At 37.5% G+C, this 12718-nt stretch overlaps 1 protein-coding gene across 1 annotated transcript in view; it reads left to right on the forward strand.

The window, feature by feature from the left end:
* Positions 1-536: 536 nt before the first annotated feature.
* LOC103778047 (sucrase-isomaltase, intestinal-like) overlaps positions 537-12718 on the forward strand; it is a gene marked incomplete at both ends in the record, with an annotated part of 15827 nt that continues 3645 nt past the window's right edge. The window contains 15 exons of the mRNA XM_008945615.1: positions 537-636; positions 1242-1354; positions 2476-2601; positions 3447-3578; positions 3760-3879; positions 4472-4585; positions 6461-6545; positions 7160-7277; positions 7654-7825; positions 8651-8767; positions 8943-9097; positions 9674-9758; positions 10990-11046; positions 11610-11734; positions 12128-12216. Of these exons, the coding sequence (XP_008943863.1) occupies positions 537-636; positions 1242-1354; positions 2476-2601; positions 3447-3578; positions 3760-3879; positions 4472-4585; positions 6461-6545; positions 7160-7277; positions 7654-7825; positions 8651-8767; positions 8943-9097; positions 9674-9758; positions 10990-11046; positions 11610-11734; positions 12128-12216 (1708 nt within the window). The remainder of the gene's footprint in view (positions 637-1241; positions 1355-2475; positions 2602-3446; positions 3579-3759; positions 3880-4471; positions 4586-6460; positions 6546-7159; positions 7278-7653; positions 7826-8650; positions 8768-8942; positions 9098-9673; positions 9759-10989; positions 11047-11609; positions 11735-12127; positions 12217-12718) is intronic.

Below are 12718 nucleotides of genomic sequence, written 5' to 3' on the forward strand. Positions count from 1 at the left end.
AAAAAACAGTCTCGTCTGTTACAGAAATAAAACATTAAAAAGGAAATAAAAAAGAAGCAAGGCGCTCTCTAATTTCCATAGATTAGACATAAAAATTATCACCATGCAGGATTAGTAGAAATATAGCTTAAATGTAAACATACATAAAATAGAAATACAGATTACATGTAAAATCTAATCTCTAATGAATGCAATGAAAGCACTTTTCAAGTACTATTGTTTGCTCAGTGTGCAGAAATATTACCCAGAAACTGTCCTGCAGTGTATGCAGACTTGCCTGAAGATCCATCATATCTCTTGCTTCTGTTATCTATATGTTTTGGGAAACTTTTATTTTAATGGGAAATGTTTTCATAAAGGAGAGGAATGCCAGGAAAGAGAAAACAGAACCATGGGAAGGTGTCAGGCTTTCTATTTTTGTTATTTGCTATATTTTGAGAAGTTTAAATTTCTTCCTGTGATAAACTTCGAAATATCCCGGAACGGATACTGTTATTAGATTTTAACCAGCTTACTTCCTCTTTTTACCCTTTAAGGAAATGCACAATTTATATGGAGTTCAAACTTTCTTCCTGTGTTTGGAAGACAGCACTGGAGCTTCCTTTGGTGTTTTCCTAATGAACAGCAATGCCATGGGTAAGAAAACTTTCCCTGTAGCTCCCAGCACTGCAGTTCAGTGATATATAAAAGATATGAGACCTGGATCAAACCTGTTGTGTTTGGTGTGTGTGACATAAGCAATAAGGATTCCATAGTTAACATGAGCTTTACGTTGTGCTTTAAACCTGAGGGTCAGAAATGTATCCAAAGCATGTACACCTCTGGACAGATGTGCAGGACACTGGAATCAGAGACTAAATTTGGACTGAGCACACTTGAAAGTAAATGCCCTTTATTCTCTTAGATAAGCATGCATATCTGTATGCTTTACAGAGCTCTTCGCTGCTCTTGAGGCTGGAAAGTTGTACAAAAATTTATAGATAAAAGGTTGAGCCATTGTTTTTTTTCTGATTCTCTTCTCTGTAGGCTGTAAAGGAATGGAAATCTGGACATTTAAAAGCTCCATCTGAATACATTTCCCCTTCATTGCAAATTCAATTAATGGTTTTGGCTTCCTTAGCTTTTTTTGGGGGTTGTGTTTTTATCTTAAGTAAATTTTCTAATCATCAGTTAGAAAGTTACAAGTTTATTTTAGAATTACCTGATATTCAGGATTGGTTTTGTGCACTCTTGTCTGACAGAGTTTGTGGTGCAGCCTGCTCCAGCAGTGACCTACAGAACCATTGGTGGGATCCTTGATTTCTACATCCTCTTGGGGAACACTCCAGAACAAGTAGTCCAGGAGTACCTGCAGGTACCTTTAGCTAGAGATATTATGCATTGAACAGATTTTTAAAAGTGCTTGGTGTTTTTTTTGTGTGTTTTGGTAGATTTGGGTGTTTACCACTTCTTTATATGACAGTATGTCTTCACTGTGTTATCTATTAACTGAAAATATGTATATGCTTATATTACAGTGTATATTTAACTAAGAATAACTTTTACTGTGTCTCTAATGTGACTGCTGTTGTTAGTATTAACTATGTGAGGATAAGCTGGGGATAACTAGATATTTTTAGCTGTCCTGTTACAGGCAGCTGAAGCTTATGCACTACTTTTGCTGAAGATGCTGGAGCAGGGAGAATGCAGCAGCTCAAGGCCCAAGGAACCTGTAGCTGCTAAATTCATCAGTCTGTATGGTCTGAATGGAGCTAGAGGTGGTCTACATGGAATAAATTCTCCTTCTTTGCTGGGGCTCGCGTATGTTATAAGGACAAATTTCTGTTCAGAGGCAATATTGTAGGGTAGATAACGTGCTTACAGGTATGTCATGGTTTTATGGTCATAAGATATCACTGATATCTTTTATGCTTCTTGAGATCTGCTTAATTTTCAGTGACACTTTAAAGCATGTGTATTGTTCCAAAACATTTTCTTTTCTTAAAAATAAAAAAAAGATAAATATTGCATTTAGGAGTGGGTGGCTCATTTCACACACTCAAGCTTAGTGTACATTCATAAAATCACAGACTGTTTTGGGTTGGAAGGGACCTTTCAAAGTCATCTAGTCCAACTCCCCTGCAGGGAGCAGGGACATCTGCAACCAGAGCAGGTTACTCAGAGCCCCATCCAACCTCATCTGGAATGGTTCCAGGGATGGAGCTTCAACCACGTCTCTGGGCAACCTGTGCCAGGGGCTTTCCACCCTCAGTGTAAAAAGATTCTTCATAAGTCTAGTCTGAATTTCCCCTCTTTTAGTTTAAACCCCTCACCCCTTGTCCTAACACAACAGGCCCTGCTAAGAAGACTATCCCCACCTTTCTTATAGGCTCCCTTTAAGGAGATTTGAGGAGTATGGATCTAGGGAAACGGGCACTGAGGTGACACACACAGTGTCCACTGACTGTGCATGGGATTTTTGCTCTCAACTTGCAGCTCGTGGGAATGCCACCCTTGCCCTCCTACTGGAGCCTGGGCTTCCAGCTCAGCCGCTGGAATTACGGCTCTCTGGAGGAGGTGAAGAGAGTTGTGGAGAGGAACAGGGCGATTGGACTCCCTTATGTAAGTATGGGCTGTGAGGAGGGCAGCAACCCTGTGAAGGCAAAATTCTGCAGGAGAAATGACCCAGAGAGATCCTGGCCATGGTGTTCTGCAACTACTTCATTTGCCATCAGTTTCAATTAGTCAATTCTAATATATGGGCTTCTGGTGTCAAAGGGCTTTGTGTATTTTAATGGTAGATCCATTATCTGAACATGGGACATGATGGGACATAATTACAGTAAGCTTTATTTGAGCACTTTATTGTGATACTTCTTCAGTTTTACTTCCAACTGTATCCAGTTACCTTCTCGTGTTACTTAATCTATGAAATACATTTTTTTAATTGGCCTGTGGACAGCTATGGAACCATATATTATTCTTAATTGACAGCCAAAGGTAAAGTACAATTAACTTTTAAAATTAGATTTTGGATTACATTAGCCTGATGGCTTAAAGAAAATAAAACCACCCTACTGTTAAGCTAAGAGTTGAGGAATAAATGTTTGGATACAAGGGGATAGTTCTTGAAGTCAGGCAACTGCAAGGAAATAGCCACATGGCCAGGGGCTATTTGAAAGCATGCCAATACACACATTCATTTAAATTCTGTTAATGTTAAATGCAGCTCTTTGGAGACCCAAAAGAGGTGTCAGGACCATTAATTAGAGCTGTAAAGATGAGGTGAGATGCACATTGTTTGCAAGCAGACCTGACAGCCTGCTGTCTGCCAGACTGCAGTGAGGTCCCAGCAGTAAATTCACTATAGGACAAATGGGAATTGTCAGAAGAAATTGCGTTGGGCAAATATAAAAAGTCTTTACAAATCACTTCTCCTGTTAAAGCTGAACTCCCTTCTCTTTCAGGACGCTCAGGTCACTGATATTGACTATATGGAGGAAAAGAAAGATTTTACTTATGACAAAGTGAAGTTTCGAGATCTCCCTAATTTTGCAGCCTACATGCATGAGCGTGGACAAAAATACATTATCATATTGGTAAACATTTAGGAGTTTCTTTTTCCCTTGTAAATGCAACTATTTATTATTATACTTTGTTTATTCTATGGAATTATTACATTATTGCCTAACATTCTAGTCGTCTATAACAACTGACAGTGTATCCTGGTTTCTTCCTATTTTTTGTTTTCTGTCTGGTTTTTTGTTTTTATTTTTTTAGGATCCTGCTATTAGCACACAAAATCTAGTTGATGGTAGTCCATATGGAAGCTATGTCAGGGGAGAGAGCAAAAAAGTCTGGGTTAATGAATCAGATGGAGTAACAGCATTACTTGGGGAGGTAATTGCATTTTTATGAATCTGAACCTGGTCTCTTGTCACTGTTATGGTTTAATTTAGGTCCTTTTAAACTCTTGTTTTCTAAGTTGCTTCTTTCAGTAAAATTCCCTACCAGTGAGGACTAAGTTTATAAGGTCTCACTTAAGATATGATACTTCTTATCATTTTTTGATTTTTTTCCCCAATTTTTTTTTTTAATTAAAAAAAAAAACCAAGGAAAACTAAGTTTGAAGGCTCAAGGGACAATTCATTTATTTTCATTTATTTTCAGTAGTGATTGGAGACCAGTTCCCACACTATCCTTTTAATGTATAATTTTAAATATTCTCTATTGAGAAAATTTTAAATATTCTCTATTGAGAAATCTTTCTGTTGGATATTGTTCCACGTATGACGTAAAAGAAAAGCAACTGAAAACTCTGAAGTTAAGAAACTCATACTCTTTCTGCCTTCTTTCTGCCTGCAAGCACCATGAAAGGTGGAACCAGATGATCTTTCAAAGTCCCTTCCAACCTGGATTGTTCTATGATTCTATGAACTCTTTTTAACTTAATTAAAACATTCCTTAATTATTTCCCCTTTTAATATTGCAGGTGTGGCCAGGGGAAACCGTGTTCCCAGACTTCACCAACCCAGAATGCCATAGCTGGTGGGTGGAAGAATGTAAACTATTTTATAGCAAAGTGCCATATGATGGGATCTGGATTGTAAGTGGCTCAGAACTTCCTTTTCATTTTTATAAATAAGCAAAGATAAATGTTTATCAAATTGTTGGCATTGAATTTGAAAGAGATGTTTACTATTGCTGACCTGAAATCAGTGCAGGGTGCATATGTCTTATGGGGTTGACTTTCTAGTTCAAATTTGAATTTTAAAGTTTAATCTGAATCATTAATCAGGGCATTTCAATGATCAGTGTGTTGGTTTGAGGAAGTTCAATGACACTCTACACACTTCAGTTGATGAACCATTGCTAAGGGCACATACTAGTACACTCTTGTACTCAGAATAGCAATATTTGGAGATCTGTGTACCTGCTCAGTGAAAGTGTGCTAGAAGGTCCAGAGAACAGGGTGTAATACCCATCATCTATGTATCTGTGCTCCAAGGAGCTCATGGAATTTCTGGTTAGGGAATCTAGAATTGCTGTCCTGGATAAGGATTTGGAAAAATTAAGCTCCTTAGGCGTGTTCTGCCACAAAGGACCAAAATACAGTCTGTCACAGTGAATTTTAAGGGGGAAAAAAAAAAAAAAAATCATGGAAATCAGATGAGATTAAGAATGATTTTGATTGATCTGGTTATGTTTTTTAAACAAATGTCCTGTAATAAAGCTTCTAAAAGTGGATACCTGAAGGAAAACTACTGAAACTACTCAATCACTCTTTCAGAGCCTTCTTCCCTTTATACTTTTTGTATTTTTTCCTACTTCCTTTTACTCAAAGATTCCTATTTTGAAAGAAAAGAAGCATCTACTAGATATTTTGCCATGCAATTTAAAAAGCTGTAACAATTTTAAATTAAAAAAAAAAAACTATAACAAAAAATATTTTTTTTATTATTTAAATATTAAAAAAAAATGACTGTATGGCAAAATACAGTCTGCATGGTTGTTTCTCTCTCACATTATCACTCCTCTCTCTGGATGCAATGGTGCAGGGTTTTTTTCCCCTTCTGCTATATGTCATCCCAGAGGTGCTACCACCATTGCTGATGGGCCTGGCCTTGTCCAAATTTGGAAGTGGCTGGGGTTGGCTCCCTCAGACATGGAGGGAGCTTCTATCAGACATGGAGGAAGCTTCTGGCAGATTCTCACAAAACTCTCCCCCATGCCCTTTCACTACCAAAACCTTCCACGCAAACCCAATACAATGTGATAGAACGAGTTTTTCTCACTTGTTTTTGCTGACTCTGTGGTTCCATAAAGTCCAGCTATGCCATGTAAGCCTGCGCAGGTCTTTTACACAGAGCGAATCATTTGGGTGAAGCCCACTGGTCACTAGGCTACTGTGTCTCCATGATGAATTTGCTCTCTCCTTCCATACATGCTTTTCCTGCAGCATGTTCAGGGGTGCACATAGGAATGCACTTAGAGCACTGCCAGATAAAATACAAAAAAATGGAAGGAGGCAGCAAAGCTTGAAAGTATAATGGGTTGGAAAGCATTATGAAGGAGACATGTAAGAATATCTAGTCACTGTGTATATTTTGACAAAAAGTAACGATACACATTTGCTGGTTCTGCATTTCTCTCCATGCTCCATACCAAAGACATTTCCATGAGAGATGTGCGGTGTTGGTCATAGGTAGGGACAGTGGACACATGAGCACTTGTTGCAGGTCCTTTCTGTGGGGTGATAAGATGTAGCTCTTGCAACATGACACACACCTGCATGTAGAAGTCTGTCCAACATTGAGACCTGTATTAATTCAGGAATGGAGTAGGTCAGTATCTGAGTTGTATCATTCTTGCCTAATTGTCCTGTACTAGTTCTAAGTAATTGCTCCTTAAAGGATAAAAGAATAGAACGTATGATTTTGTTAAAGGAAACTTTATTTCACTCTGCATCTTATCTTTTCAGGATATGAATGAAGTGTCCAACTTCATTAAAGGCTCAAAAAAAGGCTGTGCTCAGAATGACTTAAACTACCCTCCCTTCACACCCAGTAAGTCCATCTACTTTAACCAGAAAGCATAACAACAAAAAGTTTACGAATTAATCTGCAATTGGCTATATGGTGGCAAACTGATTTTTAGTGTAGTTCGTATGAGTGGAGCTTGAACATTGCTATTGGCAGAAAATACCAGTAGTCTTTGGCCCAGGGTGTGTGGTTTATATAACTGGCTTTTGTTCCCTTTTCAATTATTACTGAATATTATCATTGCCTTAATTATGTCTGATATTATAAAGATCTTCTTTCACTATCAGTAGTTGTCAAGACATATGCAGAACTCAAGTGGACTTCACTGTTTGTATTACGTAGTGTGTTTAATTAACTGGTGCCAACATTTTGTCAGATACTGAAACAAATTTAGAGCATAGGTCTCAGTTATTCATTGCATGGGTGCAAGGCTTGAGTAGAAAAACTCAAGAGAACAAAGATGACTCAAACCAGCAGCCAGGAGTAGCCTTTTGTCTTTGTGATAGTAACACTGGCTTTAGTGCAAACATTAAAGAGGAAAAAGGGCTTGAATATAATGAATGTGTATTAACGAAAAAATTGGAAAGATTCATAATAAAAAACACTTTAAAAGTTATATTTGTACTTCTTTATTGAAGATATTCTTGAGAAGCTCATGTTTTCCAAGACAGTTTGTATGGATGCAGTTCAGAAGTGGGGGAAACACTATGATGTCCACAATCTTTATGGATATTCCATGGCCATATCAACACGGAAGTAAGTAATGCACCCTAAATTCTTTACAAAAAGGTTTCAGAACAGTCCATGGCCTGTGTTTTCCAAAAGAGCAAGAGATTTCACTGCTAAGGAATCCAGTTCCTGGAGAATACTCTATAATATTTAAACCAATGCAGCTAAAGCAAAATCTCCTAAGTAAAGTTGGCAGTAAAAGCCACACACGATGGTTGTCAAAGCTGTATAGAAAGATTATTTAAAATGAATGTCTTGAACTTCACTAAAATACACCTGGCTAGCTGTAAAGGAGTCCACATCCCCGGGATGAGTAATTATTGTAAATCCATCAGTGTAAATCCCCTACAGAAAACTATTCAAGTCTGAGTCATCTTTTTTCTTTTGTCTCCCTTCCTTTAAGAGCCATTGAAGTTCTGTTTCCTGGAAAAAGAAGCTTCCTTATTTCGAGGTCTACTTTTGTGGGATCAGGAAAACACACAGGACACTGGCTGGGAGATAATGCAGCAACATGGGAACATTTAAAATGGGCAATACCTGGAATGCTGGAATTTAACCTCTTTGGATTTCCTTATGTATGACATATGATTTGAAAGGATGGCACAAACTAAGGGATAAACAGTAACTCTACCTCTCTGATGACAGATGATCTAACCAGATGCCCTCTAGATAACCATCTTATATTTTCAGCCCCAAATTAATCTCCTTTAGGAATCTAGTTTTAAAACTTTTTTCCAATTATTGATTTTTGGTTTAGGCCACTTATTTTGATCATTGTGGCTCTGTGTGTGTATGGTGAGATAAATGTGTGTAACGAATGTATTATCTTAGATATCCCAAGCTACCTGCTACTTCTTCTAATCTTTAAACACTAGTGATTGCTGTGAAACATTTGGCTGTTTTTCTTATAATTTCAAATGAAATAGAGACACCCGTTTATAAGGGAAATAACTGAATTATTTTTCCTGAATTAAAATTGTATGACCCTTATTTTTCTTAATGTAGGCATATTAGCATCAAACAGTAATGTAAAGGTTCAGAAGGAATAGAACAGTATGGGCAGAGTTAGTGAGTAGTCAGTTTAACTTTTTCTACCACACAGGTGAATTTGAAAGAAAAAAAAGGTACAAATATGTTGGATGGCTCAGTTGCTCTGGCTAGCAGTTAAAGTTGAATGAATAAATCTCTGAAAACTAGCAGTTTTGTAGAGATTAAATGCTTAAATTGCTTAAATTATGCTTAAATTCTTTAATTATTTTTTAAATACCTTACTTAAATAATTAAATATTAAATTAAACTTAAATTGCATAAAATTGCTTAAATTAAATTAAAGATGCTTAAATTATGAAATAAAAGGTACAGTTTACTGTACATCCAACACATTCTGGTTTTATTTGAAGATTGGAGCAGATATTTGTGGCTTCTTTGACAACACTACAGAAGAACTTTGCAGGCGATGGATGCAAGTAGGAGCATTTTACCCATTTTCCAGAAATCACAATGCTGAAGGGTTCATGGTAAGTTGTGCTTTCTCTTACAAAATACTTGATGTTACACTGCCACTTTCCATTTAAAATCCCAGTGCAGATCTGCACACTTGAATTTCAGCATCTGTGAAACAGCAGCCACTTTTCACAGGTTTCTCAGAGAGTTTTCTGCATGGTGAAAATTATAATAATTTTTTTTTTTCAGTCTCAGGATCCGGCTGCGTTTGGACCTGATTCAGTCTTGGTGAACACCTCCAAGCATTACTTGAATATTCGCTACACTTTGCTGCCATACTTGTATACACTCTTTTATAAAGCTCATACTCAAGGAGGCACAGTTGTCCGGCCAGTTTTGCATGAGTAAGTTTACCCAGCAGCCTTTGGGATAATTTTATGAGGAAGAAAAACATCAGACACATTAAAATGTTGTTAGGGACTTGCTAAATGTAGTCTGTGCAGATGCACATTGGAATATATATATATAGACAGCTTCTCAGCTTATGAAATAACATTTTGGAGTAATCAGAAGAGTAATCAGAAAGCATCTATGATTTCTCCACCTATGCATTTATTATTGTCAGTCACTCTTGTGAGTGGCTCTGAGATGTTATTGTCTGCTAATCAAATTATTCTCCCCCAACAAATATATACATACACACACGTATAAGAATATATATTTGCTTGGCTGGCAACTCTTGAATAAGAGTTTTTTGTCAAGAATGCACACACACGTATGTTTTGGCACATGTGTAGAGGTCACCAACTATAAACTAGTATGACTTTCTGATCATTTAAAAAAAAAAAAAAAAGGCAATTTTGATATGACACTCTTGAGTCATGATTGTAGAAAATCTGTACCCTGAAATATTTGGATTGCTGGTGATTACATAGTTCATAAAAGTACAGTTAACTGTTATATCCCTCCCATGTGCCCAGGTTCTACTCTGATGAAGTGACGTGGAGCATTGACAGGCAGTTCCTGTGGGGTCCTGGGCTGCTTATCTCCCCAGTACTTGACCCGGTAGGTTTTGGTATTGTTGGGGTGACAATGAGTGACAAGTTTCAGCTCATTTCTCTGGCAAGGGACTGCAGCCTAAAATCTTATAGTTACATGATTCCTGTCACTGCTTTACTGGTCTGGTTAGAAACCATCTTCCAGGTCTGAAACTTTGTTGTTCAGTCTTGTGACAATTCTGTTATTCACCTTAAGGCTTTTAGTCCCTCTATGTATTTCTTGCAGGAATCACACTCCCCCTCCTTTTTTTTTTTTTTTATGCTGAACAAGCTGAACTGCAGAAGTAGACTCTGCCATTTCCCTGAGAATCACAGGAAATTTGCTCTGGTCCTATTCTCATCTGAACACTTCTGTCTTGACCAGACCTGTAAACTCAATTGGCAAAGCAATTGTGGATTAGCATTAACACAGCTGTATCTCCAGTACAAACATGTGGGGTTTTTTTTTCCCTAAATCCTTATGTTATATTAATTTTTTCATGGATACATCACTTTACTGACTTCTGGCTGCAGATGAATTCCTAACAAGCCTAATTTTGTTTTTTTTTCCTTCCCAGCTTTCATTTATTGCTTACAGTGAGAGCCCACTGCATATTTTTATCACTGCTGAAATGGAAAAATCTTACACTTTTGCCTATTAAACCCCACTCCTATTTCCCAGTCCTCTAGGGAGTCAGTCGTCTCGTCTGATATTCTGATTCACCATAGTTTTGTATAATATCTTAATTTCCTTCAGAATCAGCTTCTCTTGCTGCAATTCAGCTTGTCTGTGGTGCAAAAAGAAAACTGTGGCTTGTTCTGTGGCAGAATTGTGCAATTCATAATTGTTAATGCCAGTAGTACATATGCCAAGGAGAAATACAAAACACTAGTTAAATATATAAAACGAAAGCAAAGATGCCAGCCCAGGAAAAAAAAAAAAAAAAAAAAGTGAAAATAAAGAAGAAATAGAGATATTTGTGGATATGATCAGATTAGAGGCACTGCGACTTTGGGTTGCATACAATGAGCTGCCACATTGTAGAGCAAGGATTGAGTTGACTCCCAGTAGCCTGGCAGAAACTGTCCTTGAAACACTCCCTTTCTGGACATCGTCATAAAAAATACTAATGAAAACATCAATGAGGAGAAGTATCAATGATTTTTCTCAGTGTGAACTTTAGTTTTTTTTGGAAAATGTAGTAGATTTGATTGAGTTGCCTTCATATATGAAAGCCAGTTCTTTGTTCACCTTTCAGGGTGTGGACAGAATCCAAGCATATATCCCTGATGCAGTATGGTATGAGTATGATACAGTAAGTGAAGGCAGAGGGTACTATGGGGGATTTTCTAAATGGCTATATGACAAAATAAGGTGGTCAGCCCTGCTTTGGTGACAATAGACCTAAAGTAAAGCCCACAGGAAGGAAACTGTGAGATAAGGGATGAAGGGTGGGGGGATAGGTGTGTGAATCAACACCTCAACAAAGGCCATGGAGCTGTGGAATATAGCACAGGAGATGGGAAGACAGATTGAGTGGAAATTCTAGCAAATACCATGTTCAAAACAAAATACAATAATTACCATAATACACCAGAGTCTGAAATTATCATTTACTAATCTCATTTCTGCAGTCCCAGCAGGATTTGCTTTCTGCATTGCCTGAGCCAAGACTAAATATGAGAGATGCTGATTTATGACATTAGATCATATTGATATGCAGCTGGTTTATCTTTATGTGCCCATTGGCACACAGATATTTGCATAACTTAAGCCTTTTCTAAAAGGAAGCATTAAAATGAAACTCAAGACTTTAAGATGTTCACAGCAGCATGCAGTGCAATGTACCCATTCTCTTTTTACATCCCTGTCAAAAAGGGAGCAAAAATCTCGGTGAGAAAACAATGGACCAATATGTACCTGCCAGCAGACAAAATGGGACTCCATTTGAGAGGAGGCTACATCTACCCTACTCAACAGCCAGCCAGCACAACAGTTGCAAGGTATGCTTTAAAATAAAAATGGGTTTTGGTTGTTTTTTTCTTTTTTTTTAAGACCGGGCTGAGGTATTTCAGGTTTCAAATCAGTAGCAGCCCATTGTATTTATCACTTTCACCTTGAAATATAGGAATAACTGTGAGCAACACCTCGCTCCCACAGCTATTTACATTACAGGTTCAGTGATTAATTATAGATCTATTTGCATAGCATTTTGTAAGCTTGCTGTGTATTTTAATCTGGTTACATGAGAATGAAAGGCAACCAAGGACTAACCTAAGGCAATTCTCAAAGTATTCCAACCCTGTGAAGGATTCTTCATAACATAAACATGACGGATATATTGAGACTATTTAGGTATTTGTTAGACATGCAAGACAAAGTGTCTCTTTCCACAGCCGCAAGAATCCAATGGGACTTATAATTGCCCTGGATGACAACAGTGCAGCTTCTGGGGACCTCTTCTGGGATGATGGAGAATCTACAGGTGAGCAGTTATCAGTTGGGAAAGATATATGACAGACAAGGTATTAATTGCATGCAAGTTTCAAACTTCTGCTGATTTCATGGGATAAGACATTATGGATGTTGTAATGTGCTGTTAATACTTGACCATTACTTTTTCATCAATGGACAACTATAACTAATTTCGTTTCTCCTTGTTCAGTCTTCACTGTAGCCTTCAATACTCAAAGGTTTGGTGCATGGGAAGCCTAGAATGCTTTGGGTTGGAAGATTAGCATGCTGACTGTTACACCATGCTGTCAAGTCTGATATATATTCTGGTATATATCCAAATTAGTTTCAACGGGTGCAAGAACACACATATTTAGTGTTTGACACTAAAGATTTGCTAGAAGATGAAAAACTAGCCCTGTTATTAACTCTCTGGGATTCTTTAGATTGCTTGTGAAAGCAGCAGAAATTTTGTTAACCCCAAAGTATGATACTGGAGCCAACTTTTTTTATGCCATCTGGTTTCTACAGCC

This window comes from Merops nubicus, unplaced genomic scaffold (genome assembly GCF_000691845.1).
Source record: "Merops nubicus isolate BGI_N331 unplaced genomic scaffold, ASM69184v1 scaffold15038, whole genome shotgun sequence".
NCBI lineage: Eukaryota > Metazoa > Chordata > Aves > Coraciiformes > Meropidae > Merops > Merops nubicus.